Raw genomic sequence first — 27,924 nt, forward strand, 5'->3', positions numbered from 1 at the left:
TTCTTTTATACTTAAAAACTGCCATTGGTTGAAGCGTTCTGCAAACATGCTTGGCGAAAAATCAATAGGTAAAAGCGGCTTGTTGCCTTGGCCATTTAATTGCTGTATACTCCGATTTCGTGAAGAGATAAGCTGAGCGAGCCGTGTTCTGTTTCGTGACAGCTGGTTTGTGGTTTCGTGATACGGATTCAAATCAAATCTAGCTGTGCTGGCTTTATACTGGCTGAGCTCCATCTTCAACGGGTGTTTTACAGCCCTTCACATATTAACTTGTAGGGAAACATAGAATCACTTGCTCACAGCAATGTACATGTGGATTTTAGCTTTACTGCTTTTTGCGAAAAGTGTCCAATGTGCCACGAATTCGAATGAGAAATTGCAGTTCGTCCCTTCATTACCGGTGGGAAAACCTTACAGCTTGACGAACGAAGAAGATGCATGGAGCTTAAAGGGGCTTTCTGAAATCGCGAATGGTATAGCGCTGACATTGAGAAGTCATCCTCCATACGGTGAGATTTTTGTATTTTTACTGACGTTTAAGAAATGGAAATACAGTCGAACCGGCCTCTTTTAAGCGGCCTCCTATTAATGGTGCGGTGACGAACTCATGTACGGTCCGCGGTCCCGGTGAACAAAGTTTGTTGTTCGTAATATAAACAGAATCTTATCAAGCAGCCAATATTTATGAAGATGTCTCTTATTGTCCCTTAATAGATCTTCGACCGTATGTAATCGTTGCCGGTACCCCCGCTTTTGCATAGTGTCTTATCGAGCGTTTTATAATTTTGTGGTCGTGTTAGGTCTATTGTGTTCAAGTAGCAAATAATTGCTTAGTTGAAAATTTGCATGTTCGCTTTTTAAAACAATAGAACAAACGATCGCCTTTTTTTCATTAGAATATTTTGGGTGGATTCATTTTCAACATACGCGTATCGCTGTCGCATTTTTTTAATTGTTTTTAAGCCTAAAAAGCATCAAAACACTCCAACATGCAAATGCAAAATCTACATGCGTATGTTGCAAATCAATCCATCACATAGTTATTTTAAATAAAGGAAAACTGTTTTGCTCTTTCCAAGCTATCTTCAACCAGCTTTCGGCCTTCTATAAAGAGCTATATGTGCTATGAAATTGAAGAAAAAGGACTGATTACTTCATACCAAAAGAGAGAATGACAAGGTTTATTCTGTATTTCCGTTGCGGGTAATCTTGCATTTAAGGTTAACCCAATAAATAATGGGCCTTTTGCAAAAGTTTGTCATGTGATCAACTTTCTGTAAGCACAAAAACTATTCATAATTAAAAAAATCTATTTTAGTAGAAACTGAAAGGGACATATTAAAATAAGGTAACTTTTATATAACTTTCGTGTGTACATATCTTAAGTAGCAATTGCAATGAATGCTGCTCTTGCCACCCAGTCAGGGTTGTAAATTTTGAAATTTTCAATGTGTCATGGAATCTTTCCCTTATGCATTTAAGGGCTAAAATTTTCTGTTATGAATAAGAGAAAGTTTTAGCTGTGACGGTGGAAGTGGCAGCGATTAACAGGTGTTTTGCCCTTACAGCATGGCATATAACTGTCAGACACTGTATTCAAGGGCCCCCTTCCACCTTGGCGAGTTTAATGCAATCCTTTAAGCACCAGCTCCACACAACACATGTGGGAGCTGTTGGCTGGGAACACTCGGTAGTTCTACCACAGGATGCACTGGGAAGGGGTTGAATGAGCATTAATGCTGATCAGTATGTCAGTAAATTCAAATTTACAAGAAACCAACCCTAAAGCAAATGACACACAGTGACCAGCCCCAAGAAGCCCCAAACTTTTCCTCCCACAATGTTTGGTTAACATACCTTTGTTTTTCTACGGGACAGTACATACCTTGCATTAAGCAAGGGTCCTGTGGTTGATTTATACATTTAGTTTCCAGCTGCATTAAAAATTTTGACCATTAAATGTTAAAAGGTCCCCCCCCCCCCTGTCACTGCCAGCATGTGGTCATGGGTGAGATTTTTGTGAAAAACAATCTTCTTAACCTTTACAGTGCATTTACTTGAACTGGGGCACATAGAAGAAGATTGTCCAATCAAAATGATTTCTGTTAACAAATGATTCTCAAGTTTTTGGGCAAATGGACCAATAATGTTCATAAAATTTGAGGGCTATTTCTTGAGAGGACAGGAAGTTCAAATTCAAACGGTTGCATTGCTGACCCTTGAATTTAATTGGTCCATTGCCAAAACACTTGGGAATCCTTTGTTTTCAGAAATCGTTGTGATTGGACAATCTTCTTCCAAGTGCCCCGGTTCAAGTAGTTGCACTGCAACTTTTATGAAATTTGTTTGGCTGTTTCTATTTTTTTAACTTGTTAAACTTAACTGATATAACCTGTTTCTGCTTTTATTTGCCAGATATTATTGGAAACATTTTGGATAAATCATTTGGCAAAGGTGGTAAATCACCTAGCATCTCAGAGGTAAACCCCTTTACTCTCTGGATTGGATCAATTCCTGTAACTCACTCATGATTGATGGCAATATATCTTCATAACACCATGACAACAAAAAAATCAGAAGTAAAATCATCAGAAATCTAAAATTTTGACCTTGGGGGTGGGTCTTTAACTGTGTTAAAAAGGTGTTGTTAGTCATGTCATCTGTCATTTGCTCCAAAAGAATCTTGTATAGGGCACTTTATTAAGCGTGCACACTATAAGTCTATGGATATATGCTTCAGAGAAGTGCTCCTTCACTGTAGTGGTGTCTTAGTGTCTATCTACCATTAAAGATTTTCCTTATACCCTTAACAGAGATGTTTTAGTGGCAGGTCATCCATATCCGTACCTTTTGCAGATTTCAGAGGCTTCTTTGAGGTTTTTTCACCCGTCACCCTAAAAATTGTCTAAGAATGAGATGATTTGTCTGTGTATATGTACAAGACCTTTCTGAGGTTTTTGAGCTTTTCTTTGGAAAAATGCGCCCTGCAAGGTCATCTGCTGTACAAGGCCTGAGGGGTGTACTTGTATGTAGTCTGCGACTCAGCGACAGAAATTACATACTGATGATGTAAATCAATGTTTACACAATAAATCCTGAAGTCATACGGTTTCAGATGCAAATTTGTTCAATTTTATGTTTCTCCTGGTCGATTTTGGGAAAGTGTAGTGTCCATCTGCCGGCAAGGATCCAGCAAAACACAAAGGCTTCTTCTACCGAAGAATATGTTTTACAAATATTCACTGTTTTGTTTTAGATTCATTGGGTTTACATTTGACCTTTGTAGCCTTTTGTCTTTTTTCTGTCATTCGTAAACAAAGCTAAAACAATTTAACTACTCTGTCGTCCAATCAGTGTTTATGACCAGATTCCAGACAGATTTTACGTCATCAGTATGGACTTTCTGTTGCTGAGTTGCAGATGTTCCTCCTTGCGAAACGTCCCCAGTGGCGAGAAGCGAGGAGGTAAAGAAAATTTAAAATTTGAATTTTGGTGATGCGATTGAAAACCCTACTAAGGACACTCCGTAAGTTTTATTGTAAAATAATGTGAATTTTGCTCCTCCCCCAAGGTTGTCTATCTTATTTTGCAGAAAAACATTTGACAATGCAAGTCTCTGCTTAGAAATTCTAAGACACAAATTGGCCTGTCCGTAGATGTATGTGTTTATAATTAGATGTCGAGGCCCCACTGCATGTCTCACCTACAAGGCAAAATTTTGCCGTAAGTGGGGTGTACGTTGGTTTAAAAAAAATAAACAAGTGTGTTCAGAAAGAAGAATTTTGTAGTTAATTTGATGAGGTTTATTTTATCTTTGCAGGTTATTGACTATGAAGTTCCTCTGATAGTTATGGCCTCCCTTGCACTCTCTGCTGCTATTATCATTCCCATTGTTGGCCTTATATTCTGCTGTTGTCGTTGCGGAGGAAAGTGTGGTGGAAACGTAGATGATAGAAAACTTAAACTGCACCCCACTAAGGAAAGAATAGCATACTCTGTTGGCATTCTTCTTTGTGCGTTCTTTCTAATGTAAGTGTGACATTTCGTGTTGGATTAGACAAAATGGGCAGATTATTGGTTGGTTGTACATAATACAATTACATGACAATTGCTGGAACCTACATATTATTTGATTTGCCAATCTTAGTCTTGCAGGGAGTTTTATTCTAGCATCAAGTGTCAGAATGAATGATAGTATCCCTAGAGCCAGAACTGTTTGGAAAGATTCCTTTGGTGATATCCAGCTTTATTCTGACAACACACTTGAGGTAACAATTCGTTATGAAACGTCTCACCAGTTATTGATAAGTTTGGCAATTAGTGCCTGAAAGGTTGTTTGTGGACGTTGATGTCAGCAATTCAGACACAGCAGGGTTATGGTAGCTATGGGAGCTAGATAAGCTGGTGGGGCCTGGGCTTGGGTTAAGAATTAGATACTATATGAAAGACAGGAGTTCTTTGAAGATCTGCAGGACAACAGCACAAAGTAAATTGCAGTAAAATACCACAGGACATGTTTGCATGTCCTACAGGTCACGAAGGGACTGCTGTCTACATTGACGTGGAGTGATATTAACTGAGTTTGCCTTTTGCAATTAGCATATTGTAGGTTTATGCGATTACCTGCGGTACCGCTCTAACTATATATTGTAAGTCACGTGATATATGGTGCAATAACTGTGTGAGAGCTAAGTTGCCAAGATTTTGTATATTACAGCGGTGATTGAAATGTGTTTTGTTACCACCGTGTTTTACTGAAACTTAACATTCGGACATAACATTGGTGGCAGCATTAAAACAAACACGAACTTTCCGGATACCTGTGTTCAGTGGTAATATTTTAATAGTTAGCGCATTTGAATTCCAATGTTTTTCTTTGTTTTCTGTCAAAAGTCTCCTCATATGTTTGCTATCATGTTTTCGCTTGTCTGCAATGGTGGAAAACTCAACTGTGGAATCAGGATTCAAGGGAATGACTTGTTGGACGCCAGTAAATCCTTTTAAACTAGGGAAACTATTTACATCAGTCTGATTTGTCTGTTGACCCGTCACTAAAAATGGACCCTCCAAGTCGTAGATTTCAATGCCCAAACCCGTTTGCTTCGCTAGATCCATCGGTAAATATCGGCAGTGCAGGTCACCCATTTCAAGAAATCAGCATATGTCACCTGGAGCAGTTGACACGACTCTACTGAAGGCCTTGCAGAAACTTCTTGAAGAATGTACTGATTACTTGACTAACGTGAGGCTGAGAGCCCTTTCAGAAGGGGACTTAGGCACCACACATATGGTCCCGCACAGAATCGAAATGGACAATGTGTTTCCAATCAAACAACAGCCGCGACGAACCCCACCACTGAAATATGATGAGTTTGAACGACAAGTAACCAACCTCATACAGCAAGGAAAGGTGAAAGAATTTGTCAAGCCCCTGGTCTTTTTCAGTTGTGGTGGCAACCCCAAAAAACGTCAGTCCAAGGCTGTGTGTGGACTGTCGCCAGCTGAATACATTGAGGGTAAGGGATGCCCTCTGCTTACCGCGAGGTGATTATTCTCTTGCCACTTTAAGTGGCTCATGATGGTTTTCAACTTTGGATCTTGCTATGGGTTACTGGCAAGTGGCAATGGACGCGGACACCCAGGAGAAGGCAGCATTCGTACTTTCAAGTGGCTTTCACGGATGGAATGTGATGCCTTTCGGGCTTTGCAAAGCACCCAGAGCATTTACCAGATTGATGGATCTTGTTTTGAAGGACCTGCATTGGCAAATTTGTTTGATCTACCTTGATGAAGTAGTAGTTATGGGGCGTACGTTTGGAAAAGAATTAGAGCATTGGAAACAGGTGTTTGAGCGACTATCCAGGGCAGGACTGAAGCTTAAGCCGATGAAAACTTTTGTCTTCCAAAAACAGAAATGGGTTTTGTTTCTCAAACATGTGGTCACAGAGGGTAGTCACAGAGGAAGGCATCGCTGCAGATCCTGTAAAGGTAGAGCAGGTTTGCATGTGGCCCACTCTGAGAAACAGCGTGGAGGTCAAAAGCTTTCTTGGACTTGCCTCTTACCACCTCTGATTCGTCCTTGATTTCCTAACCGTAGCTGTACTAGCTAACAGTAGCCAACACCCATAAGTTTTCCACACCCTTAAGTGAGTGGCTCCTTACTAAGAGACTGTTTAAAATGCTTTTTTGGTTTTCAACTGCAGGAACTTTATCATATCGCAGTCAAAGAGGCCATTCCTACAATAGGCAAACTGTTGAATGATGTCATTGGTAAGTATTGGCGAGAAGAGTGCAAAGGGGAAGGAAAGTGAGTTAAATTTCTCTTTTCATTTGATATCTCTTAACCTTCAATTCCTATCTTCAATTCCAGTTCGTGCTACTTTTAAAACTTCAAGGAAATAAATTTTTTTCTGCTATCCACCCTTGCAGACCCAAGGGCCGCAAGGAAGTAGGGTAGATGGGATTTTCATGTTCAAGAAACTCCTGTCTAGCTTCTTGGGCCTTCTTTAGCTAAATTCCATTGTTGATGAATATCTATTTGAATGATTGTGAATTCGGATGTGTGTCAATTTACCTAATTGGTTCTTTGGTATGAGGTATGGGGTGAAGATTAACCATCTACACGGAGAATATACCGTTAATCCTCAAGCAGGCTACCTTAAAGAACAAGGAATTATACATGTCCAGTTTTTTGTGGGACAGTTGACAGCAGGTCGTTAAAATACAGTTTATTTTAGCAGGCAAAACTACTCTTTATTCAAAACAACAAGCACTTTATTGTAAATTAACAATAAAATGAATTTTTCAGTCGTTTTTTGTGTGGTTTTCCGTTTACGTAAGGTGCTGATCACGCAACAATAGGTTTGCTTTCTTTACCTGTTTCTTCGTCATTTAAACGTAAAAATGTAGTTTTCTACAAAACATTTGGAACTTATTAGAGGTACAAAACTTTGTGTCAACACTTTGTGACTAGTAACAATATTTCTATTTTTATCAGCACTTGTGCCGCCAAGCTTTGCTTTGTGTTGTCTGGAAAAGCAGTTAAATCACTATAGAGAAATAAATTTGTCTGTGGGACAACCTTACGAGTTTATAATGACGGCGTTGGCAGAAATTGTTCATGTAAAGGAATATGTTTTCTCTCAACTTTCTATTGTTATAAAGCTGTAATTATGTTGTCAGTAAAACGTTTCTGAGATACATGTTTTATACAGGCACAAAATTGACAGATGGTTTAGAGAGGGAACTTGTTATGAAACTTTTATTTCTAGGGAATAAACTTGTACGCAAGAGAGGTTATTAAAAATTCATTCATTCCCATTTGATTTTTTCAGCAATGGCTGAAGATATTGTTGTACCTGTGCTTAATCAAGGAGCACCTTTGTTTGAAAGTGTTTTCAACTCTGTTTTGGATTGTTCCCAGGGTAGGTATTTGGTCTGTGTAGTACAGTATTCATGTAACAATTTTATTTATTCAGAGATGCCAACCTCTTGAGATCTGAAATCTGAAAACAGGGTTCGCACAGCCTTGAAAAGTCCTTGAATTTTAGGGGAAGTCCTTGAATTCTATTTTTCCTTGAGAAGTCCTTAAATTTCTGTGCAAGTGCTTGAAAAGTCCTTATATTTTCTTCAACTTTTAATAAAGTGGCATGGAAAGTGTTTTTTGATGCTTTTTGGTTGTCCAAAACAGAGTATAAATCAAAGCTCAGGGAAGTTACATTTGTAAAGGTGATCTACATGAAGCCCTTTTTTGTTTTATGCAATTATTAACAATCAATTTTAGACAAGTGAACCGAAAAATGTAGCGAACTTGGTGGAGCAAACAGTTCAAGCCTTAAAGTCCTTTTCGAAAGGACTGGGAATGGAAATATTTGTACAATCAGTGAAATTAGTTTCCTGTTAGGTAGTCCTTGAAAATCGAATGTGGTCCTTGAAAAGTCCTTAAAAACCGGTGGAAATTTTTGTATGAACCCTGGAAGACTTTCACTTTTGCAGCCCCCTTCCCCCCACCACTCTTATTATGTAACCCACCACAAGCCCCATAAAACCCAACTTGTATCCATCCCCAAAATAATTTTTGTCAAGATCCACGATCTAAATCAACAGTCGCTTTCTTAGCTGTAATGTGATAAGCGGTAAACATAACTATGTGCTGCCTATGCTATGCAGAAACAGCGTGTCCAAAAACGGTTTGGGATTGTGGGAAAAATTTGGGCTAAACTCATGACTATAGTACAGAAACGTATCCTGCTCCTATAGTACAGAAACGTTAAAAAGACATTTTTATCTGGGAGATAAAGTGATCTGTACGGGAGAGAGGGAGATTTCCCAGGTATCTTGAAGACTTAATGGGAGAGTTGGCCTTACTGTACAAAAACTCTTTGTTTTATCACCCTCAGGTATAACTCAGTCTTTAGTTCTGTTGAGTGAGGTTGAAAGTGCTGTGCCATCCTTGGTGTCAGTGAGCAGCAACATCCAACGTGAGCTACAGATGGCGCAGAAAAACCTTTCTGATGCTGTCGCCCAGTGCAAAAAAGACTCAGGAGGAGGTGCATGTGACTCATTACCTGAAGGGAATGATCTTCAAACTGAAGCAAATTTCACCAAGGTATTGTAGTTTCCAGCGATTCTTCTAGCAAGTCTCCCCATGGGTTCTCTCAGATCAAAACTAACAAGATAGACGACTGCTCAAATACAATCCAGCATCTAAATGAGTCATTAAGAGTCATGCATAACATAATGTGTAACACAATCCTGCATGAAAGATGCGACACCATACTAAACAAGACCGTGTCATGCCAGGAGTGGAATGTACAGTTATAAATAAAAATAGCCTATATGAGTGTGTATTGCTGTGAAGGTTACAAAGTTCTCTTTAGTCTGGGTTAGATACAGAAATCAGAAGGGTTTGCTCCAGATTAAGGTATCATTATTTTATGGGAAATTGAATGTGATATTAGGAACAAAAAGGTTGAAATTTCTAGTTAGCGGTAAGTTTGGGAGTGTGGATTGTCTTGTTGCCTTGTTTAGAATAGGGTTTGTAAATTCAGCCTGACATTGTCTAGTGCAAATTCATCAGTTTCTGGAATGCGGCAGAGCCTTCTTCGCCCGTATTGGATTGATCAGCCACAGCCGGACACACTGCACTAAATCCCTCTCCTCATGATGTACTTGGTCATGGTCGAAAACGAATAATACAGCAAGACCAGCATTTCAAAATTATTTAGAGGCTCATTTCTCTTTTTGTGTTAGGTCCCTAATGTTACTGATACACACAAGAAGGTTGAGGATGTATCAAAGACAAATCTAACAGATGAAGTTGTTAAGGTGTGTGTTACATTTTCTCCTGATAAGGCTCCCTTATAGTCATATTTTGATTAAGGGTCGCTGTAGATCTATACGCCATAAAATCAAACAGTTTCCCTCAATCTAAAAAAAAACATTTTGGATGTTGATTACGACTCGGGGACCCGTGTGGTTCTGTTCATTCATCTTTGGGACTGTGATATCTACCCCCTGACTTTTGGAGTGTGACCCGTGTACAAAATCGTACAGAAGATACCGGAAAACTCCAACGTTAGAAGTTAACGTAGTAAAAATAGTACCATGAAAAAATACTGCTCAAGAAGCTTCATTTGAATGGATATTATCCCACTGACGCAAAAGTTGGGACTGCATACTAAGCAGCATGTACCTTGTTAATGAACTGTTGAAGAGTTTTCATTTGAATGATTTCGCAAAGGGGGTTCTTTCCGACAATCAAAATTAAGAACTGGATTATACCATTAGAGTTAATGTGGGTGTGAGTGAGCCTTAATTCGCAAAATGTAAGTTCATCGTATTCCTCAAATTCCAGTCACATTAAGCCACATTCCGTCCCCGGCCACTATCGATTGAAAATTTGATAAATTTATAGTGAAAAAGTTAGGGTTTTATTAGTTATTGATAGAGGTACCTGCTTTAAACAGGCTTTTTTTACATGGACACACAATTGGGGAAGAAACCTTTGGGACTCGCAGACGTTCGTGCCTGCTTAATGCAGCTTTCATTTTATACAGAGCAGAGATCATCAATGATAAAGCATCTTTGTAGTCAGAAGTTAATGGGACTCTTCTTTAGGTCATGCATTTCAATGAATGTTTCAGTTTTGTTTATCGACATAATTTAATTCGTTTTCAAGGTAGAGGGTCGGTCGCAACGTAGTGTGGTTTTATCCAGCTTTCATTCTTGACAATCGTTTAAGCAAGAGTTTATTGGGACCCAAAGTAACTCACACATGTACTTTCAGTGAATTGGTTTTAATTTTGTTAACACTATAGCGTGGTTTATATTTTCAGGGCAACGAGTCTGTACACAACATCCTTCACAAAGTTCAGAACTTAACAACAAATTTGACAAAAGGTATGATTTGCCAGTATACTCCTACTTATATGAACATATCAGTTGCTTTTATACGGTAACTCCGTGATCAAAAACCCTGAAACTCCTGAGTTTCCTAAATGATTTTCTTTGTTTTATGACTTCAGACTTTCAGAAATTTTCTGAAAAAATACAAAATGTTGACGCTGATGTATTGAAGCCTTTAAAAAATGACATTAATAAGGTAAGAATACCTTACAATTACCTAGGTATCAACAAATCAATATTTTTAACAACAAAGTGAAGTATATTCACTGTTGAAACCTCATCTTCTTTAGCATTAAAGCTTTTAACAAAGTAAGGAGATCGTCTAATGTGGAGCATGTCGAATTTCCTACATATACATCTTGCATACATTCAGGTCTGTTTTCATCTCCTCTTTTGTATTTTGAGCTTTTATAATTTTGTAGGTTCTGTTTGTTCTTATTAGATGTCGAAATTTAATTTTTTTAGGCGACTTTTTTTTCTCTTGAAACTAAGCTTACAATTTGGGTCCTATTCCTTACTTTACTTGGAAAGCGATTCATTCTCTGCCATCAGCGATGTTTGTAAGAAAACCTTTCAAACCGGTCTTTTGGAATAGGAATATCGACGTGAGATATTTGTACCTGTTTAGAGCGTAATATTATTTGTACTCTACTGAGTGTAGTTAAATAATATCTGAGCTGTGACTGATTTTGCGGGCCCTAATCTATTGTATGGCGCGCTAAATTAATTTTCCGCACGCCCGATTGAGAGATAATTATTACCATGCAAACATCGTTCTCTCTGTCTGTAATGTAAGTTTTGGATCCTGGTGTTTTCCACTGATTTATGGCCTGGGTGCGATACTCCATCCAAAACTCACAGAACACTCCCTTACAACTTAGCTCTTCTTTGTATATACGCAGTTTGATTATTCACAACTCATTCCATGGAGTTTCCTTATCTTTTGACAGTATTTACAAAATTCGCTATACCCATTAAGAGACAATGTGGATGACAAGTATCTTGGGCCTAATGGAATGCTCTCCAAATATGACAAGTACAGGTACGACTTTAATTTGCTGCAAGTTGTGTAGGAAGTTATACTAGTTATGTCACTGCTCATAGGGGGGTCAGAGTGAATTTAGCGTTATGCCTTTTGGATTATGCAATGCTCCTTCAACCTTTTAGAGGCTCATGGGACCTTTGCCAGGTGGAACACCATTGGAGGTGTGTGAAAACGCGTGCGTGAAACCAAAATATATTTTTTTGTATTTTGGAACGCGTGGACAGCGTTAAAGGTGAAGTCTCAATGAATCAGAGCGATCAATGCAGGCTTTGTACATTTGTCTTTTCCTTTTTATAAAAGGAAGGACCGCAAGGGTGAAGTTTTAGCTCAAAACTTCCAGAAAGTTGGATTTGAAATGGTAAAATGTGACAAGCATTCAAGAAAACAGAGAAGAGTATTTTCGATCCGCGACGCGTATTTGTACAAGGTCAAAGTTCAGCTAGACAGAGAGGTTAACCGTTCTCGCCACGGCACAGACAACTAGAGTTGCTCTTGTAAAAGCATTTAAGAACAAAGCTGACCCGGCAACTGATGAATTTCGCGTGGAGAACCGAAACCATGGTCTTGCATGATCAGAAAGTAGCAATAACAGAACAATCGAAATTCAAAAGTTATTACCAAGTAATCATTGCTTAATCAGCCATCTCGATTGAGTCAAAATGTAGTTCTCCATAGCTGTTGTGGCTTCTGTTTAAAGTGAAATCCATTCTTCGAAATTTGGATGTGTAAATCACTATCCGAGAGAATTTGTAAACATCCCATCAAACAAAAAGACAACACCAACGAGCTGGGCCCAGCATGACAAAACATTGAAGTAAACCATCGCATTCCCTGACCAAAGAAAATCGTTTTTTAGTTATTTTAAGGTTGTCAGATCCAGGAGGCACTTTGGAGAATAAATTAAACGACTTTAAACCCCTTTTTTTAGTCACAAGAAGAGCTTTGCATTTCAAAAGAAGTCAAAGAAAATGCTCTTGCATTGGAGGGCAAATCTTGCCGACCAGAATAAACAACAACTACAGAAAATTAATATGAGTGTCACGCACCATACAAACCTCTCAATATGAAACAAACCTTTAATCGTCACATGTCAATATTGTTCGACTAGCCGAGCCAATCAGGCGCTGCGTTCGCTGGCGAACGTAGTTTTTCAAAATCGAGGGGTTTGTCAAGCGTTTCCTTCCTTCTTCTCCCCCTCCCCCCTCTTTCATTTTTGGCTCTCGTTTCATTTCTCGCGCGGCCAAAACCGAAAAGTCCTTTCCTCGGTCTTTCCTTGCTCCGAAACCAAACGGAAACGCTTGCTACGCAGGCCAGACGATTCATTGAAACTCCGTTTCCCATGGAGACGATCTATCTGTGGGACCGATTGAGTTTCACACGTCTGGTCAATAGGTTCAGTTGAAGGGAATACAAGCACTGCGTTTGAAAGGCCAGGAACTTAAGTATTTTGGGTTTGTTTTGGTTGTATGGGTTATCTGTCCGAATGGCCTCGCACGTAAACTAAACAAAGTAAGAAGTGTTCGAAAAAGGGGAAATTTAAGACCCACAGGAAAAGAATGCCAGACTTCTCATGGTAATGAAAAGTATTGAAGTGCAACAGTGAAGAAAGCTGATGTAACCAAGATTGAGGTACCAGCCAAAGTTCTTGGCTTCCAGCCTCCCTCTCACGAAAATCCCCACCTAAAGAGCCACCATGCTGAGGAGATTATCGCAGAAGACGACATTCAGCTACGGAAATAGGTTGGAAACTTGTACTTCTCGAGAATGTCATGTTGTATTGTTGCCACCTGCACCAGAATGATTAGTCTTGTTGCATCATATGCAACATCTCTGTGTCTCAACAGTGAAGCCGTAAACCTTGTCAAGAGGGAATTGCTGTTGTGTAGGTGACGCCAAGTACTTTGGTTCTGCACACCGGAATAACATCAACCACTTCTAACACATTGGCAACTCAGCAGCCAAGCTAAAGGAAGATCGTGTTTTTTATAGGGCATCCTAAACTTGCTCTCTGACTCTTATTTAAAACATTGAATTCGATAATTAAAGGACCAAAGGTTAGGGGAAAATAACGTCTGGTAGAAATAAGGATTGAAGGGAAACACCCTGATACACAACTGGAATGATGAAAAGTATGAGTTAGAGTTAGAGGTCAATGAAGACGTCTTATAATGAGCAAGAATAGACGAAATGATCAGCCCCGAAATTGCAAAAAATGTAGCTACTCTAAGAGTAAAGATACTGCCTGCTATCAGGGTACTAAGTATACTTAGGTCAAATTACTACAACTTTCAATTTCTTTACTGCAGGCTTTGGCTGCCCACACCCTTCGTACCCCGAAAAGAAAAGAACAAGTAGATCCATTATGTGCAACATATCCCCAGATAACGGTTAAATCACATGTTCTTTTTAATTTATTTTTTCTTGAGGCATGTGGCCTTCATTGTGTTGGGTACATTGACTCTGCTGGATGCTTTGCTGTTGATTGTTGCTGTGATACTTGGCCAGATTGGCTCAACCACATATGACACGCCCAGCAGCAGGAGCAACTGTACAGACTGGGGCGGAAGGCTTATGATTGGGTAAGTGTCTCGTTTATTGCTGAAAGATTTGAACTCAGGAGTCAGTTCAGGTGGAATATGATCGCCCGGGTGTGCGTAGTCCTGAATAGCACTGTTGTTGAGAGTGCCTGACGTTTCGACAACCTGTGCAGTAGTCATCGTCAAGGTGATACAACTCACTTTGACTCTGAAGATGACTAAGGAACAGGTTGTCGAAACATCAGTCACTGTCAACGACAGTCCTATTCAGCACTTCGTTCACCCGGGCGATCACATTCCACTTATGTAGGTCTTGCTAGAACCTACACAGTTCTTAAGATACTGAAAGGAAGGTCAAACTACGTGTGAATGTACTATTGTCCTGGAATAAAGGTTCTGCAACTTGATTTGACCGAAGATTAATTTTTATTCTTTCAGAGCTGCTGGACTGTTTTTCTTCTCCGCGTTTCTCATAAATCTCCTGCTTGGAATTCTCTTTCTTTTGGGGTCAAATATTGCGATTGTCTGTGACGATTTACCTGATTATAAGTTCCTTCAAAAGGTCAGCCCATCCTCGATTGACTATGTTACTGTCTCATATATTACCCATAGCAAGAAAGTAGTTGTTGCTATAGAGATAAGTAAACGTTGCATTGGAAGCAAAGAAAGTATGTAATTGATAGAGGATATTACATGGCCGCTGCGCTCACTCGTGAGATATTTTTTCAACACGAGAAGAGAAATTTCGTATCTCCAAGCGGCCATGTAATGTTCTACTTATTACATAAACACCAATGAACTGCTAAACCATTTCACTTTAACAGTTTTTTGGTGTGAAAGGGGCGATCTATTATGTAGCCATAGCAACGGTGATATTTTCACATGTGAAGGTAACATGTTATTTTCACACGTGAAGATATCAAGTTTTCGCGCTAAAGCTCACCTGGTATTTCATTGGTGTTTATTTAATAAATAGTTATAATACCAGATTATCTAGCTAAATGACTTATGCTTTTCCGAAAGCCAGGACAACTTATGGAATCGTCAACATAGGATTTCAGTGTGCTTTAATCTGGAATGACATGACTGATGACATAGAGCTTCTTCCTCTCAAACATTTTCAGAAAAATCTAAAACTAATTCTTCTTAAAAACCACTGAAAATTGTAATATTTAACACCATGATTTTTCTGGCCTTCCGTCGTTTTGACATTGATATCCTTAGCTTTTTTTGTTTTCTTCATTTTGTGTCCCTCTACAGTATTAGTTGTTTGGACATTGTTGTCAAATTGACTTATAATGGGATGGTACGTGGATGTGAGTGTCAAATGAAAAACTAATATCAAGCTTTGTGCTTCCTGATCGTTTTAGCATTGATGGCAGCTTTGAAGCTTCTTTCTAGCCTTTGTCTTTCCTGGAACTTTGTGAAACCAGACTTGCCATGCTGGCTGCTGTTGCTGCTGCTGGTTCAATTAAAAGGAACCTCTTGTAGATTAAACCAGACTTGCATCCGGGCTTACCCGGGAGGTCACTTAATTAATTGCCTTTTTTTTCAGACCATAGATGACCCCAAAATAATGGGAGAGTATATATTGTCTAAAGCGCTATTCAAAGATGGAAATATTCCGTTGACTACGTCTGGAATCCTTAGGTACGTTTTCCTTTTTTTAAAACAGCTTTACAGTGATCTTCGTGTGACCGTGCTTAGGTGTAGTTGCATTCAATCAAACCTCTTCTAACGGAAACGTTTCCCATACTTCCCATACGACTGTCAATTAAAGGAAAAAAAGTAAAACTTCATAGTTATACAGGACTGAAAATACCTTTTCTTTCAAGAAAGGATGTGTGTCCGATATATCTGACCATTGTAGTGGGAAAGACCCGAAAAGACCCGCATCTGTTTGTCTGACGCATTAGGTTACGCTCCATCTTCATTTCATGTCGCACGCAAATTACGTCGTTTTTTCGACGCAACAGGTGACACTTCACCATCATGTCATGTAGCACTCCGATGACCACAACTACCACTTTTTGCAAAAATTTTTTTTTCAGTAGAAAAGAATAAATTGATAAAATGACAAACAGCGACTAGAGCGTAATAGATTCTCATTGTTTGCCAACTGAATCACACAGTGTTTTGTCTGGTTTTCAGAATTATCGCTTTTCTTACTGACGGACATTATGGACATACGACATGACTGCATAGTGTTACAGTTTCCTATAGTAACTGTAAACACAAGAAATTCGGAAAGCTGAAATAATGCAGGCAGTAAACTCTGTCCCTTTAATTGTTGCCGCAAATTTTGATTGTTAGTTCCCCTTGAGGCAGTTGAAAAAACGCTTTCAGTCATGCTGTAGCTGTGTTCTTTTTATCGTTCTAGTGATTGCTCTAAAAACGATGCTCCATGGGATGCTTTTAAGATGGATAATCTGTACAATCTTTCAGATGTGCTAAGTTACAAAGATGTAAGTCATTGTTTACAGCTCTTTCGAGAAAAGTTGTCAGAAAAAATGTGCACGCGACAATCCTGAAAGCTAATTTGGGATATGTTCAATACACTGTTCCCAACGACTGTAGCTGTCGAACCTACTTTTGCTACTTTCCTTTAGCACCCGCAAACATATGTCCGTGGCCTCCCATGCCATTCTTTCAAATGTCTCTAAGAAAAGTGCACTCAAAACCACCCATAATGCCTTTCGGGATTGTCGCGTGCACTTCTTCCGACCAGCTTTCTACGCCTAGCTTGTCAGTTCACGCGGGAGCAAGGGCAACATGTTGAGCGGTGTTTACATGAGAAAAACTGGCAACGGCTTATACCAGAGTAACGGGTTGTTTACACGAGAATTTCCCTCCGGTGCGAAATCTCGCAACGCCACTCGTGTAAACGAATACAGAGGCATGAGGGGATCGAAGTGAACACGCATCCAGTGATATGGCCGCCCTTGCATCAAGTAAATATCCTCGTTAAAAAAGAAAATGCTATGCTATGGCTTTGGTCATGTGGATTATTTTCAGTTCTTTTTATTTTCAGAAAATTCCAGGAATAGATAAAGTGTTTGCGGAACTAAACAGCACAATCACCGACACCAATGTTTTGTCTGGAGAAGCTAAGACAACAGTCAATGATTCTTTGAATGCTGGGGTCCATGAAATTAACTACACTCAGTTCGAAGAACAGGTCAGGTCATCTTGATCTTTTAAACTACGTGCAAACGGACGCAACAACTCCTAACATTGTTTGTTGGGCCAACATTGCTTGGAGTTGCGTCCGTATTGGCAGTGGTGTGCAAACAGATGTAGCAACTCCCAACACTGTTGGGACATGCGGTGCATCGTGGGAAGGATACAACCTATAAGACTTTGGAGACCATGTGTAATGCGCGTGCGTAGTCCCAACAATGCCGACAAAGTTTGAAGACCTGTGCAAACAGATCCAACATTGTTGCGCTGCTCTTCGGTAATTACGGAACAAAAGAAATGTTGGGAGTTGTTAGCCCAAAAATTTGACCGGTTTCAAACTTTGCGCAACAACTCCCAACAACACACAACAAAATGCACCAGGCTATGCAAACGGACGCAACTTGTAACATCCAACCGTGTTATATTCTTAGACTTACACTCAACTAAACAGGGACTGCTATTGGTTGATTCTTGGTCACATGGCCTTGAATAAAATAAAATGTATCCCGATCGTGATACATCTGAGCAATTGTACCCCGCTCGGGATACATTACGATGAACATTAAAGCATGGTAGAAAGTGGCGTGACAGAAGGAGGGAAAAACACTCCCAGTTTTCTTTTTCGTGAATGAACGCAACAACACAAACATGAAGCCTCAACCTATATATAAGAAAACTAACTGTTTCCCTCGGGACCTGACATTAAGTGTATAATGTTGCGTCCGTTTGTACAGGGCTTTAGCCCCAGCGGTAATGATCATCAATTTCCAATGACAAGTACAAGTACAAGTACAAGTAACTTAAAAAATGCTTAATACGGTCTTGAAGCCGTAAGTGATTAGAAACTGGGGCCTGCTTCTCGAAAATCCAGTTAACTTTTCTAAAGGATAACAGCGCGGGTTTTCGATTACAAACTGGTCCATTTGGTTTTGTTAAGGGATAGTTTTGTCCTACTATCTGCAAATTGAACTGTTGAAACCATGATCTTGAATGGTAACAGAACAGTTTTCCGTGTCTGTTAATTTCTCGAGAAATGGAGCCCTGGTTGCTCAAGAGATTTTCTCTTGATACTTTTAGACACTTACCTTTACTTTTTACTGTTAAAACATACTTTGATGACTTGGTTACCAGAGTCTTTTTGGTAATTGTACGGTGTATTGTGCGTTTTTAAAGTAAAATTTGAATTCCGCTATGCCCAAGGAAAAGCGAAAAGTATGTTTAACCTTCAAGCTCTTTCATTTTGCTATCCAAACTCCCTTCAATTTATTTTGACCCGTAAAGAACTCAGCACGTATGGCATTTGGCGAAGTATGACTGTTGAAGTCTCACGCTTTTTTTTTTAGTGTTCCAGCAATGTTCCGAAAAACACCCTTGCACATAGTGACAGATGCAATGACACATTTTTTCCACAGGTCAACAAACCCATTGTCAAAGTTTCGTTACAGGAATTTGTATCAAACCTTACTAAGGCAGCTAAAGAGATGAAAACTGTTAGTCAGGTAAAGTCCACTTGTGTTCAGTATGATATTCTGGTAAATTGCATACTCACCCCTCCCCTGACCCAACCGTAAAACTTACTTCTCACTTGGGGGAAAACGTTGGGTTTAGGGAGGGGTAGGTGGTACTGACTAGTAAGTTCATAAAGCTACTTTAATTTAAATCTTTTATTCAGACAACCAGATCAAGGATTTGTGTGTACGTTTTGTTGCAGCAAGCAAGTGATCTCTTGAGTAAAACTGCGAGCAGACTTCAGCATTTAGACACGACGGAGGTCAACCCAGCCAAACAGCAAGCCGTAAGTATTGCGCGTGAGGAGGAGGTTTTTAGTGCAACTGCGGATCAGTACACCTACATACGTTACCTACCCTTTCCTAACTCAAAAGTCTTCTGGAAATGAGAAGGTAGTGTTAAGTATTGTTATAGAGATTGTTGGGCATTGTAGTAGTAAAGTACTCTTTCTAATGCAAAGCGAAATCAACGTCACAGAAAACGGCGTTTTATCTAAGAATGAAAATGGTTTTTGTTTTCCAGACTAAAACATAGTGAGTCTCTATAATTTTTTTTCTTTTATGGGAGGGGGACAAGATATTTGCATGGATTCTGTTTTAATATGTTTTGCGAAAGGGAATATCCAACACATTCTTTTTGTGATCAAGATCTTTGTCCTAGAATCCGATTTTAATGATAAAAGTTTGTCCTTTGTTTCAGAAAAGTCTGGGTCAACTTACCAGGCAGCTCAAAGAACAGGGGAATGTTATAGTGGTAAGGCAATACGCTTTTTTTTCTTTTGCTAAACGGCTGTATTAAATCGCGTTGAAGAGATTTTAACGGAAAATATTGATTATTAGGTTTTTTTCATGGCACCGCCAGTCGGCAAATGTGAAATATTTTTAAGGGCGAATGTTACGAACAAATGTAACAGTGATTTTTGGCCATGTTTTAGTTTTGTTTAAGGTCAAGTGGGACTCTCTCACGGCAAGAGAAAAATGGCTGAAAGGAGAGAGACTTCTGCCGGACTCCAATGTTTTCTATCACGCACGCACCGTTGTTTCCTCAACAGCTGGTGACGTTTTAGTCACGTGCGACGCAACTTACAGAACAGGTTTGCGCGATAACAACTGTCCGAGGGCTCAGAAATTTCTAGCGTGCAGTCTCGACATGGCACGTGCATTCCACGTTGAACGAAACCGGGTTTGCAAAACAGTTAAGTAAGTTTCAGCCACAAATGTGGTTGGTGGCTACATAAAAGAACGCGCCAGAGACCGGCAGTGGTCTCTCTTTTTCTTCTTCTCCTGTCGGTAGAGATCTCTGCTAGCCTACATGTAGCAGCACCCTTCAAGGGGGGAAGCATATTCTGTTAGAGGTATTTATCCTTTACCATTCCAATGTTTGGCTCCTAGGATTCTGCACAACGAGTGGTGGAAGATGGAAATAAAGTGGCACATTTTTTTAAAAATGACGCATTAGCCATTGCTGCTAGAGTAAGTGTTTGTAATTATCGCTAATCAACAATTATTGGATGAGGTAAAAAGTGATATGGCGAATTATCAAAGTCGAGGTTGAAACCGAAGATAAAACCGTAGAACTTACCGAAACCTTGATAATTCGGTCCACAGAGCGTTTTCACTCACGTGGCCAGCTCATCTATGCAGTTTCATTGGAACAAAAGAAAGTGTTTACGTATGAAAAGAGTTCAACTCCAAGAAGACCGGCTTGGAACACCAATATGGCCGCCTTGACGTCGTGTAAAAAGGCTCTATTACGCGAAAATTGAATTTAATGATAATTGTTTTTTTAATGACACAAGCGCCGATGAAATACCAGGCAAGCTTTCGCGCAAAAACGTGATATTTTCACAAGTGAAGATTTCGCCGTTGCTTTAAATCTTAATAACCTGTGCCTTTCGCTGAAAAAAAAAAAGAATCTGAAATAGTTGCAATTTCAGTGGTGAAACACCAAACTCTGCGCTTACTCGTGAATATTATTCATTAATCGAAAAGAAATTTTGTATCTCCGCGCGGCTAGTGGTATCCTCGATGTAATCTGGTAATGCATTACATTAGCGAACAAGCGAACAAGAACTTGAAACAAACACTCAAGTACAAATCAACTTGCCTGCAACATTTAAAAGCCGTCAACCTTTTTCCCGCAGCTTCAAAGAAAGTCACTAAACACAGCCCGCAAAGTTGTCTCTCGTTTTTTGAAGATCGCCAAAAATCATTTAATATAAAGTCCTTATGTACACTCTTTGTTTTCTATAAGAGTATATTTTCTAAGAATATCTTGGCTGAAATTTGCAAAATTTTAAGAATATTTTAAGAATAAACCTGAGGCTGAGATTTCGAAAAGGGTGATTATTTTGAGTGATGAAAATCTAAAAAATATGTTTTTAACTTAACCGTATCAAATTATTACTTCCTCCCACGGCAAAACTACCCAGCAAAACGAAGAAACCAGCATTGATTATAGCCAAATGTTCAGTCCCATGAACGGTACATGAAATACATATCATTCTCTAGTATACTGCCAAAAAAAAAAGAAAAGAAAAATGAACAAACCGCAAAAAGGATATAATAAATTCTTTATTTTTCAATTATACTACTACACGAGAAATTTTTGCAGTTTGATTGGCTTAGATCAGTAGTATTTCAGCTTAATTTGAAATACCTACGTGTAAAAATTACAAACCTTTTGTGGGTAGTTGTAAACAAATATTAAATACCACTTGTAGTATTTCAAAATTGTCTCAAATTTCACTCGCCTAACGGCTCGTGAACTTTCGTATTAATAACAATTGTGAAATATCACTCGTGGTATTTAAGCCAAATATCATTACAAATCATGCTATTACCTATACTAGTTCAAGAATAATACAAGAATATTTTCAGGCTAAAATCGGCCTGGCCCGAAAAAACAATATTCTTATATATAATTAAGAGTGTATACTTTACCTGATTCTGCCAGTTTATTTTCTTTTTGACTCATGTTTAAACGTCGGAATAATTGATTGTAAATTAGCTAACTTATTATCCACTTGTTTTGATTTCTGCTTTCTTAGGGTGTTACGAAGCACTGGAACACTGTTTTTGGCGATGTGGATTATTTCTTAGCCTTTGCTATAAATCAGGTGAACACTTAATTCGGTGTCAACTTTACCTGGGGAGCGGAAAGTACTTTATATGAGTGTCAATGTATTGAGCATTAAAGTACTACTTGAAGACACCATTTTAACGCCTCCTTCCGGAGATGGGACCATTATTTTATCAATTGTTCATGTAGGGGTGTAACGATTCGTATTCCTTGCGGTTCGATTCGATTTCGATTTCGATTATTTCGATTGATTATGTAAATGTTTCATAATTCTTATAACACAACGCGTAATGTACACAAGATGCAACCCTAAACCCTCAATTTGAGAATAGTAGCAGGGAAAGGAGGATTCACAGTCGCTTGGTTCGTCGCCATGTTTGAGAACCTGACAAAGAGCGTGTCGTACATAGTTTGCCTTATTTGGAAATCCTCAAGGGGTGGTTGATAGACAGCATTTTTACCAGGCAACACAAAATGGCGCACGAAATGCTATCGTCTTAGCTCGTGAATCATAAAAGCGTAATTTAAAGCGTTCTGGATTCCGATTTTACAATCTAATAACTCACTAAGGGCGGCCTGGAAAAGGTGTGCAATAATCGAACCAAATTCGAAACATGGAAGCAAACAATCGTGAATCGAACCGAACGGTCATAATCGCGATTAATCGAGAATTCGATTAATCGTTACACCACTATGTACATGGTCATCCGAGCCACGTGAAGGTCTAACCGTTTGCAGGGAAAAGGAGGTACCCTCATTTCTCAGTTATTTTAAGACCCTGAGTATTGGTCCGGTCCCGGAAATCGAACCCTCGATCCCCTCCCGACACATTCAGTTTTCAAAATGCCGACCTCATTGATGATTTAAAAGCCGGATTCGATATCCAACCACGGTTGAGCCGGTTTTTATCTGATATAGACAAATTTTGGGTCGGTGACCGACTGTTATTTGCAGGTTTGGTTACTGATATTAACGAAGTTTCTTGTACAAGGTAAAACGCACTAGGCCTTACCTTTACTCGTTCACAAGCGCTCTGTATGTGATTGTAAAACTTGTCAATAGACCTCTTTAGACTTGTAGGTTTTCTGTTTCCAAGTTAGGTATTATTGAGTTCTCTTTCGACCTGTTTCTGCCCAACTTAAGTATATGCATACGGCAATGTGCCTATAAGGCCCTGTCCACGTCGTTGTCATCGAAAACGCATCGATTGATTCACGTCCACACTACCGTTTTTGTGTGTGTTTTCGACTGTCCACACTAATACGATATGTATGCGTTTTCGTTTTGATCCGTTTTCAAGAGCGTTTTAAAATCTGTGTGTTTTCAATGAAAACGCTCAGCGTATTAGTGTGGACGGAAGGCCGAAGCGTATCGAAATGCATGCGTTTTCAAAGGAAAAAGCATTAGGGTGGACGGAGCCTAAATTATGAAAAGAAAAAAGAAAAATCCTCTGTGGACATTGCAAGACCTGCATTGGGAACTAACAACCACACAAGTTAATAAAGAGGCCCCCATTCACGAGTAATCAGAAGCCAATGTCATCGTGAAAAAGGCCAGTTTTTTTGAAGATGTATTGATGCAGTCATTTACATGAAGGGTCCAGTAGAATAAATTTGAACAAAGTACTCACAATGCATCTCCTATACTTATTCTAATCCCCCCTATAGATAGTTTAATTTGGCAGTCTACTGTCCCTATAGTCACCCGTCCCTTGGCTAATACCAAGAAACAGCCAACCATAACTTCAACTACCATTTAGTTTCTGGGAAAATAAAAACCCTGTGTGGTTATGTCGTTGGGGGCGTGGGATTGGTGGGGTGAAATTCAAAGATTAGAAAAATGTTAAATTTCATGGGCCGTTTCATGTTTTTTTTATAGGTCAAGTTTGACGTCGGACGATGTAAACCTCTGTCCAGCATATATCATGGGCTCACTAACACAGTGTGCCATCACTATACGGCAGGATTGGTAAGAATCAGTGCACTGTGTTGGTAGAACATTCATGGAACCATTGACTGAAGACAGAATGTTAATGAATAAAAAGCAAGAATCGTTCCCTCTTAAAGGAAATGCAATCTTTGACCATGGTTTATTTGCAATTTATTCGGGGCTGGAAGGAGGAAGATGCGGAGTGAGGAGGGAAGGGGGGGGGGGGGGGTGGTAATTTTTAGGATCGCTTTTGTGTGAGGCACATGATTACATGTACATAATAACGTATGCGCACCATTTACTAGCTTATTTTGCACACCGAGATCCTAATGCTTGTTTCTGTTTCTTGGTATAAGGGCTTAGCACATGTAGTGATTATTTCCAGAATTTTCCGTATGAGAGGAAATCCCTATCTTCTGTTTTGCCAATTCGTATGGGTGAATAATTGTGTGAAGAAACTTTGGACATCCCATTCTAAATTATTCTAATGTTATCTTTTTGTCCTCCCTTGTAGAATGCTTCTTGGGTAGCATTTGGTCTGTGTGCTCTTGTTCTTCTGATCTCCATCATTCTTTGTGTAAGGGCCTCAAAGCATTTTCGCCGGACAAGAACGATCAGTGGAAACGAAGACGATCCAGGTGAGGCGTTAATCCTGTTTCAACTATGAATTGTCTTTTTCCGAGATCCAAAACCTTTCACTTCCAAAACGAGGCTTATTGCAAATCCTTTCTTATAAACGTGAGTTTTTATATTGCTATACATGAGAATAAAAACTGATTTTCATGTCAATAGCTTCGCACTTATCTTCACAGTTTGAAACTGAGGCTTAAGGCATAGCCTATGTACGCCATTTATAGATTAACAAATTTACACCGCAACCGCCCGTTAGTGCCCGTGTGGAACCACCTTGTTCCACTTTTGACGTCATCAATTTTAAAGGTCATAGACAACTTTAGGCCTCACTTGTGCAGAGGAATGAGATGTTTCAAACAGGACGGATAAAAAACGTTGAAAAAAAATGTAACTTTTACTAGCCAGTGAAAATTCTGTTCCAATATCAACCTGTACTTCTTTCAAAATAATAAACCATCTTAAAATGAGGGAAGAAAAGGAAAAGAAGCGGGAAAGCGAAGCTCCGCCTGGTTGACCGTAACTTGCAAACGTCCAATCAAATTTTGCCAAGAAACGGAAGACGAAAGCGTGTCATGCCCCTAGGTAACCCGCAGTTTCATTTCTTTGCCTTAAGAGTGATCTAGACTCTAACCGCACCGTTCAGTTAATGTCTAGTCGGTGTTTTACTGCGTCAAAACGTTTTAAAACATTTGGCTGAGTTGCTTTTTTCAGGAATTTCGATATCCCATCTCGCAAGATTTACTCTAGTCAGTTTATTTAACTCCTTTACCAGGTCTTGAACCGTCTGTCTTGACTGGGTGTCTTTTTTAGAAAATGTGTCCTCAAGGCGGGTGTTGACTGTAGATATTTTTATTTTACCTTTTTTGCTGCGTTGTTAGTGAAGCGACCTTCCAAGGGAGTGTCCAAATACATCGAATTCAACCCAGGTTAAATGCCATGGTTCGTTCAGCATTGTGATTTTCTGAGACTGACTTCAAGAACTAATCTGGATAATCACTTTGTTTTTTCAGCACCCGCTGGAGAAATAGAAATGCCCTGGATGGACAGTGCTGCTGACAAGCAAAACTTAATTCACACTTAAACTTTTTCGTGCCGATAATTCTGTAGGTTAAACCGTGGAAAAAATCTCAAATTTCATTCATCACAAGGAAGGAGAGTTTGGAAACACCTTGATTAAAATGGATCAGTTTTATGATTTCAAGAACAATACTACAGTGCTTACTGTTAATAGTGAATTCTAAGTTCTAATCAGCTTTTTTTGCCGTTCTTAAGGGTCAGACTCATGAACCAAATAGAAATTGATTCATGTGTGATTCGAGGAAAACGGATTTAAAGGTTTTGATAGATTCGACCTCTTCGCGATAAAAATTTATTGGAAATACTCTCGTGATATTGTAAAATTAATAACAACTAAACAAGAAAAAGGGAAAAAAACACCCGGCTTTCGGACACAATCTCTCTAACTCACACCCAGTTAACAAAAGACTGTTCACAATAAGAGCGATTTCACATGATGTCACGGCTATCATATCGGTATTCCGAAACAATGAAACATAGGCCCATTTGGTGTACCAATAAAATCTTCTGGAGTTGAACTCTTTTCTTATTTACACGCTTTCTGTTGTTCCAGAAAGTTAACATAGATGATGGCCACGCGAGTGAAAACGCTCTATACCCTATATTTTTATTGTGGAGATCGAGCGCTTTATTAGGGAGCTTAAGCAACTACGACGACGACCACAACGACAACTTCAAAAAAACAATAGGTTTAATGATCAAAACAACAGCTCTGCACGTGCATCACGCTTTTTAGTACATTTCTTTGACGTCCACTGAGCGACTAAGACGTGAAGCCTCCTAATTTGAAGTTTTATAGAGGACGTGGACATACGACGACGAATTTTCCTTTATCTTTTCGAACCTGAATAAAATCCTTAAGAATTCTACTCCAGGAAAAGTCGCCCGCATTTGACATATTGAGCGGGTCCAAATACACGAGATTAAGTTTGAAAGAACGCAAATTCATTTTTTTACCGACGTTTTCACTGCCGTCGTCGTCGTCCTTGCTTAAGGGTCCCTATTACTTAAATTGGTGGTCATCAGCACATGTACCGATCAAGGAGGCGTGCGTCGGGATTTGTAGTTTAAGGTTATGTTTGGTATATTTAAAGCCAAGATGGCGTCCGTGATATCGAGCGCTCGATCTTGACGATGTTACGGTAAATAAGTGGCCTGTTTATAAACAGTCTTAGTCAATATGGACACAAGTCTAGTATCGAGAAACAACGACTGAAAAAAGAATTTCTCAGAGAAATGTTTTTGGAGTCTCTATTGCGAATACATGGTTGTGGTCCTGAAGGTGTCTGTTATGGCACGAGTTGACTGCAAGTATTTAAAATATGTGTGGGAGAGAAAAATGTAATTTCTGTCGTTTGACTGAGCAACATGGAGCTGACACGGAAGATGGAGTTGGGTGTTAAAATTTCAAAGCCAATTTTTAAGCTGGCAAACAAATTCGTCTTCCTATGTTCATGTCCTCCATAAAACGTCACATGAGAAAGTTTCATGTGATAGTCGAATAAGAAAGGCAAAGAAATATACTGACAAGTGTGATGCACGAGCGGAATTGCAGTCCACGTTTGCGTAATCTCCCTATTGTACAATAGTGAGAAAATATTGGCAGAACAAGAACGTTATATAATACAATGACGTCAGTTTTTAATCAGTTATAGTAAATAATAGAAGAGGTAGATAGAAAAAAGATGTCAAGTTTCATTGCACGGTAGAAATAAAATGAAAAGTCTTTCTGGAGTTTTCAGTGAGTTAATTCTAACCTATAAGTGATGAGACACTATTTTAAAACAGTATTTGAGGCTTTGTTTAAGTTTGCTTTCGTTCCTCTTTTTTGGGTTACCATGGCTCATTATTGGTTTCTTGGGGACAAAAACACATAAGTTCACTATTCTCGGGGTTCCCATCACGATCAATCACGATATCCACGTTATTTCCCTGGAACAACTCGAATTTCGCGCGAAAAAGGGCTTTATGAGTACGGGAAGCCGATGTTCTAAGGTGCTGATCAATGTTCTTTCGTTCTTAGCATTGATGCACATTTATATTCTGTCAGAGCAGCCAAATCCCAGAGCGTGTTTGACTCAGTCAATCCTGGACTCTACCGTGAGCCGTGACGTCACCGAGAGAGGTCCGCCGTCCCTTTCCCAGACTTCACGCGGACAACGAGGCAAGAGAGAACGCCCAGGGATAAGGCTGTTCTCAGAGCATAGCAACAGGACTGTGTGAAAACAAAGTAAAGAGTATTATTGTGTTGTTCTATCACAGATATATTTTACGACGATCCTTTAGAACTTGGTTGGCTGGAAGATCTAGGATTGGAGAATAATCAAGTGAACTTGGTTGGTGCCAAATCACTCAGTAAAATGTAACGTCAAAGTCAACTGAACACACCCAGGGGCCCGTTTCTCAAAAGTCCCGGTAACGTTTCTGGCCCGAAAAGCTGTTTTATGTTTGCTCTGTTCGTAGTCAAGATCAAAGTTTTAACATTTTTGAAAATAATACAATAAAACTATCAGTTAACGAAACAAA

At 39.3% G+C, this 27,924-nt stretch overlaps 1 protein-coding gene across 1 annotated transcript; it reads left to right on the forward strand.

Annotated features, from left to right (window-relative positions):
- Positions 1–39: 39 nt before the first annotated feature.
- On the forward strand, positions 40–27,850 carry LOC140937645 (prominin-1-A-like). The gene is made up of 24 exons (XM_073387201.1): positions 40–509; positions 2,416–2,480; positions 3,821–4,029; positions 4,148–4,268; positions 6,204–6,270; positions 7,335–7,424; positions 8,400–8,608; positions 9,253–9,327; positions 10,338–10,401; positions 10,527–10,603; positions 11,358–11,449; positions 13,879–14,031; positions 14,428–14,551; positions 15,545–15,639; positions 16,370–16,454; positions 17,021–17,167; positions 18,582–18,668; positions 18,881–18,964; positions 19,378–19,431; positions 20,070–20,150; positions 21,728–21,796; positions 23,638–23,727; positions 24,203–24,326; positions 27,661–27,850. The coding sequence occupies exons 1-24, from the start codon at positions 305–307 to the stop codon at positions 27,762–27,764; spliced, it is 2,571 nt and encodes an 856-aa protein (XP_073243302.1). The 5' UTR covers positions 40–304; the 3' UTR covers positions 27,765–27,850.
- Positions 27,851–27,924: the final 74 nt, after the last annotated feature.

The sequence above is a fragment of the Porites lutea genome, chromosome 5 (genome assembly GCF_958299795.1).
Source record: "Porites lutea chromosome 5, jaPorLute2.1, whole genome shotgun sequence".
In the NCBI taxonomy this organism is placed as follows: Eukaryota; Metazoa; Cnidaria; class Anthozoa; order Scleractinia; family Poritidae; genus Porites; species Porites lutea.